The following is a 6,096-nucleotide window of genomic DNA, read 5'->3' on the forward strand; positions in this document are numbered from 1 at the left end:
CCTTCATCATATTCCTCTCAGAGCCATATTTTAGCTATGAAACAGATTATATGAGCACGATTCTTAGCCACTAATAATCCATTTGACAATTGATTGTCTTCTACCTATCTTTTTCTTTATTAAATGACACTCTGGCAGATTGTTTAAAGTTTTTCACCTGTGCTTTCTAATTAAATGGTATTCCTGTAATTCGTTTAATGCTTTTAACAAATTCAAAATGTTATTTCTTGCCCACACAAACTATTGCCCATTTAAGCCTTTAGCTGCCATAATTTGGGCAGAAACATGAAGTGATTGATAGCAAACTCTCTGAAAACAAACTTACAGACAATTATAGGAAGAAGAAGATCGCTTCCATCCTCCATCTTGAGAACAATCGCAGGTTGTGGAGCATAATCTGGGAGATGGCCACCTTCAGGATTATTATGCACACATCTTACATTCCTGCCATCTCTCATCTTAATTAAGAAACCTTCTGCGCCGCTTTTCACTTCAACTGCAGAGTCAAATTCGATGAAGTGACATCAAACTTCAATAAAAAGGAATAACGAACAAATATGGAAATAGTTCAAACTTCTGCCACAAGCATAATATAGTGAAAACTTTGATATTTGCAGTGGACTTTTGGATTCTTCAGCCTTGGGGAAAACTTAGAAGTACATACTCACATTCAACACAGATAATGTGTATACATCTTCAACCTCTAAGATCTAAAAATAAATGTTTCTAATAACCAGTAAATCCAATTATTTAAGGATGATATCAATCTGTTCAAGTAAAAGTGTATTTTTAGAATACTGGGAAACAATACAACCCAATAATATAGAAATTATACAATGCCAGCAAATAACGGAAAAGATCTACATGACTTGGGATTAAGTTTTAACACAAAAAAAATTATCAAAAAACAAAAAATCATTGATTGGAAAAGCCAATAATAGCTATGCAAACTGTCATGTAGGAAAGCTTTAAGATGTCTGCTTATGCATAACAGGAACATGTTGATTTATACAATTTTATCATATTGTAGTCATTGTCAAATGATTCCAATACGATTTACTACAGAGAAAATATACAGCAAACGAAATCCAGTACATCTTCAATACAGAAGTATACATCTCATATATACGAAAATAATAAAATATGCATTTTTTTCCAAAATTTTAGAATAATTTCAACCTCATGAGAATGCACTAAAATAAAATAATTATTCATTCCTTGAAAATTTAAGGATTAACTTTATTATATACATCTCATATATACGAAAATAATAAAATATGCATTTTTTTCCAAATTTTAGAATAATTTCAACCTCATGAGAATGCACTAAATAAAACATAAATAATTCATTCCTTGAAAATTTAAGGATTAACTTTATATCTATAGGTCTTTTAGTGATAATTTAAAAAATGGTTTGAGCCTTTACTTGGGGGGTTAATGAGTGAACGGGTATCGAAGACATAACGTATTTTATCAAAGAGATTCAAAAAAAAATTAACCCTACCGTACCCAGACTAACTGAAATTTGCTGAATTTCGTAATACAGACGAATCTCTCTGCAGCAAAGGCCAATATAGCCGAACGTTTTTGCTACTATGATTATAGCTCAATTCACGCACGCATTTAGGGGTTTCGCTTAATGTTGAATCCATTTATGGGGGGATTCAGCAAAAAACTGATTGACTAAAACTTAGAAGTAGCACTGAAATCTCGAATGCCTGCGTAACAATTGGATCGTTACTGAAGCAGAAAACATATATCGCCACTTTAAGAAGTTGCAATAGGTTATTTCCAGAAAACATATTTTTTAATTATTTTCAAGTTCCGGGAAACTTGTTATCAAAGCTTGTATCTTCTTTGTATGCCAGCCAAATGACGAAAACAATCCCAAGAAAAAACTGTTGCCAAAAAAATGTCCAATGGTGGACTTGAATAGCCTTTGAAGCAATAAAGAAAAAAATTCAACGGTTTTGGAAATTTGCAAAAGAAAAGAAACCTAAATCTTGACAGATTAGGATGCGTTTTGTCTATTACGCAAGGGTAATTGTAATTTTAGATAATAAAAAAATTCAACAGTTCTAAAATAATGTTTCAACAGCTGAGGAAAATTATTTATCTTATTTTTGCAGAGTTTTCAATCTTTATGAAATTTTCCATTAAGAACAAAACATTGGGTTCTAGTAGTTTTCCATCAACACTTTGTGTGTCTGTACACATGTGCGTGAGACACTTACCATTAGCCCAAATTGTTTAAATGGTATTTATATAAGATAATGTGTAAGCTGTTTACATACTATAAGTACGAGGTATAAAATGGATCCAGATCGGTCTCTTCTGATGCTCCCAATCCCTGCAGCTTTTTAATTCTACAAGAAAATCAGGTATTAAATGGCATTCTATTTCAAACTGGGCACCGCGAAAACATATCCAAGAGAAAAGTACGTTTTAAGCATTGCACTAACATATATCCGTCTTTTAACTGTGAATCTGTTGAAATTTTTTCTGGATCCAGTGTGCAGTAAATATGCGACTTGCCATTATGGGCTGGCCAATTGCGTTCCATTATCAGCAAAGATGGATAAACATATAAAACTAGGTGAAACTTCAACTAGCCAGTCAGCAAGTTTCACCTAGTTTTCTCTGTGTATCTATCTTTCCTGACAATGGGCTACAATTAGACAACCTAAACCATCGAATTGCATATTTCCATGCAGTTAATCGGAAAAATTCCCTGACAAATCTTCGAATTACAGCAACCTAAAATTACAAAATGTGGTCCTGGTGGCATCTAATTCTCGAGGTGTAAATCAATGTTTCGGCACCCACAATCTCTTAAAGGTCAGTCAATCACACCAAGTAGGCGCAAAAACACTAAATGTTCTTTCGAGGAATTTAATCCCTCTTGGCACATAACCAGGTTAGATGCAAAAACAGTAAATGTTCTTTCCGGAAATTTAATCCCTCTTGGCACATAACCAAGTAGGAGCAAAAACACTAAATGTTATTTACAGGAATTTAATCGCTCTTGGTACATAATAAGATTTGGGGTTAAGATGGTATATCGGCACATCGAATATATCGGGAAAAAAGGGACAAAAAGCACACAGTCCAGGTGTAATACTTCAAAACCTGTGCCAAAAACCAGTTCATCGAATTTTCAGAAACAAAATCTATGGAAAGAAGCCCAGCTTTTTTCTGGCCATCGTTGAAGGCTCAATTTCACGAAAAACGAAACAATTTATACAGAAGTACCTGCTTCGATAACACTCGAATTAACATAATCCTCGTCGTTTTCGCTGAAGCTGTCGGCCATGCTCCCATTGTTAGAGGACATGCTTGAGCTGCATTGAACACCGCTGTAAGGGGATTTCGACAAGTTCTCTGAACAAATTCTTGCCTTGCAGTTCCTTTTATTGAAACCCCAAAACCTGCTTCTCAAATAACTGGATCGTTTGGCCGGGGCAACAGTCAAAGGAAACACAGAAACAATTATTTCATTCTTGACGGACACGGTTGGACATATTACAGGCCCCTGCAAAGCACCCATTGGGAATATTTCTTGGCTTCGATATTTCTTTACAAGAATCGAACACAGGACACTTCAAAATCGGAAAATCTTCGTGGATTCTTGATGGTAGCAAAATTACAGACAATATACACAAAATTTCATACAATTATACAAACTCTTCTGGTATTAATAAACAACAGGACTGTGTACGGAGATTCTAGAGGTTAAAATATCATACAAAGTACCCAAAAATAAAAGACTCAGATATCTTGGATGTCTATAATATACAAAACAATTTACAGGGACAGAGAACTGAAAACTGGGTCGAATTGGGCCAAATCAGGTTCAAATTGGACCAAATCAGGGTTAAATCGAAAGATTTCTGCGTCTATTTCCGCAGCCTTGAAGCGGGGATCGAGCTCTCCACGCTCTGACCAGGAATCGAAGGAACTGGTCCGAAATGTGATCTTTAAATGGGTCAGGCATAAAGAAATGGGTATGCACGGATCCCGTGATTTGCCTACAAGCAGGTGAAGCCCTTCCGCAGGCTCAAGATACTGTTTTTTTATAACCGCGGCGCATATATGAATAAATTTAACTTCGACGCCTGGGCCAAGAGCAGTCGCCGAATCACTCGTCAGATTACACGATGAACTGGTGAGACCCACCAGAGTGGATAATTGAGCCTCCACGGATTTTTGCGGTCCGGCGGGGGGAGTTGCTTGCTATTGGTGGGAATATCCGCGGATTTTTTGGTATTTTTTAATGCGGAGAGGCTTATCCAAAATGGGTTTTTCCCATGCAAACGTTGATATTATCACAATCATAGAAATGCTTCCTTCTCAATTTCGGTTCTCTTTTCAACTTCCCCGCAGTAATTGAGGCTTTTGTCAAAATGGAGGAGTGGATTATCTACTGCATGTTACAGGTTTTTTTTTGGGGTTAAAATGGAGGAGTGGATTATATATTATATGTAATAATGCGTTTTAAAAGTCGTATATTTTAAAATTTGAGATTAAAAATAGTTTATGAGATTATTAATTTTTTGTTTTTTTGTTTTTTGTAATTCAATTTTTTTAGATTCAAATTGATGATGAGTTGACCCAATCTTTCAACAATCTCCTAGCTAAAAAGACAATGCCAAGAAACTGATGCTACCATGTTCTCATAACTTTTTCTGATGTCTTAGAATGCATCACATTCCAAAATGAAATGTTTTCCCGATTCCACAGCCCTAGACATGCAAAATGTACACACTTGTTCTTCCCAAGCTTCTTTAGGGCTTTTCCACCACCTTGTTTCACACCAAAATTGATGTGAGTTGGTCCTTAATTGAGCAATAAGAACCTTTGCCCTCCACAAAGTGCCAGCTCCAATGAACTCTTTTTGTTGTAGATAACATGTAGGGTTGAATTCCTCAATGTAATATTTTAATGTTCTTTAATGTTGATATTTCTTTTGTATTATTAAAAAAGTGTGCAACTATCATACTTTTTAAACGAACAAATGGGATGTTAATGTAATGAAAGGATGATTTATATATTTATATTTAATATTATTAATAACAATAACAATTTTAAAAATATTGTAATTTTTGAAGATTTAGATGTTGTGGGAATGTACTTTCTTATACCATACATTAGTCTAGTGAGTGATGACTAGATTAACAAAATAAATTAAAAATAAAAATAAAAGTATTAATATCTTAATTATATAGTAAAGATAAAGATAATGTAATTAAAATTATTAATCCATTTACTATTTTCATAATGGTTTTTTACTTTCACTTTCTAATTGACAATAACTTTATGAATTTTGAAAAGAAAGGAAGTAAATTCTTGTAGACTCAAGGATCTCAAACATTTTAGAACCTAGTTGTACATAATAATATATAAATTGATGTTGTTTGTTGGTGGTGGCACAATTGGCAAAAAGCATGTTGACAGGACCTTGTGTATCCAAGTGACCAGAAGTTCAATCCCCTTAGACATGGTTTACCAACTGAACTTTATATATGTGTGTGTGTGTGTCAAGTGCCTATAAGCTATATAGAAACCCTAACCACTTTGCATAAATTTTGCCACCCTCCTAGCTCCCATGGCTACAGTAGCTAGAGGGGCATCCTCCCCTCCTTCCTCAACATTATTGCCTTTCAAGCTCTAGTTTCCTCTCTCTCACTCAATGAAGCAATATCCATTGCAATTTCTCAAGTTCCTTAAGGAAATCCTCAAGTTCCTTGTTCACACCAAACAATCACACTCCATGGCCCTCTATCTTGTTGAATAAGTTATGATCATCCCTCTACTTGCCATGTGGTAATGTGGATGGATAAAAACTGGTAACCCTTAATAAAAGGGAAGCTTTCATTATCTTTCTACGGAAAGAGTTTTTTGCCTTCTTGTTTGAGGAAAAGGAGGATAAAGGCCTAATCTTCTAATGCAAACAATATTTTATGGATCTCAATGTATGTATTTGAATCGTTGGACTCTTGACTTCAATTTTTTAAATGATATTCCATGTACAACTCCTGTATGGTTGAATCTCCCTCACCTCCCCCTATATTGTTGGAATGAGGAAATAGTCAAAAA

The 6,096-nt window shown here is 34.7% G+C and overlaps 1 protein-coding gene across 2 annotated transcripts in view; it reads right to left on the bottom strand.

The window, feature by feature from the left end:
- LOC149247635 (bifunctional nuclease 2-like) overlaps window positions 1-4,123 on the bottom strand; it is a 96,394-nt gene extending 92,271 nt beyond the window's left edge. The window contains exons 1-2 of one of the 2 annotated variants that reach the window (XM_089458255.1): window positions 3,253-4,120; window positions 326-496 (exon numbers count right to left, since the gene is read on the bottom strand). In XM_089458255.1, the coding sequence (XP_089314381.1) occupies window positions 326-496; window positions 3,253-3,547 (466 nt within the window). In that variant the 5' untranslated portion in view covers window positions 3,548-4,120. Of the gene's footprint in view, window positions 1-325; window positions 497-3,252 lie in introns of both variants that reach the window. The other variant, XM_089458256.1, reaches the window with a different exon arrangement.
- Window positions 4,124-6,096: the final 1,973 nt, after the last annotated feature.

This window comes from Pinus tabuliformis, chromosome 7 (genome assembly GCF_031772625.1).
Source record: "Pinus tabuliformis cultivar Carrire ecotype Pingquan chromosome 7, CPIR1, whole genome shotgun sequence".
Taxonomy (NCBI): Eukaryota; Viridiplantae; Streptophyta; class Pinopsida; order Pinales; family Pinaceae; genus Pinus; species Pinus tabuliformis.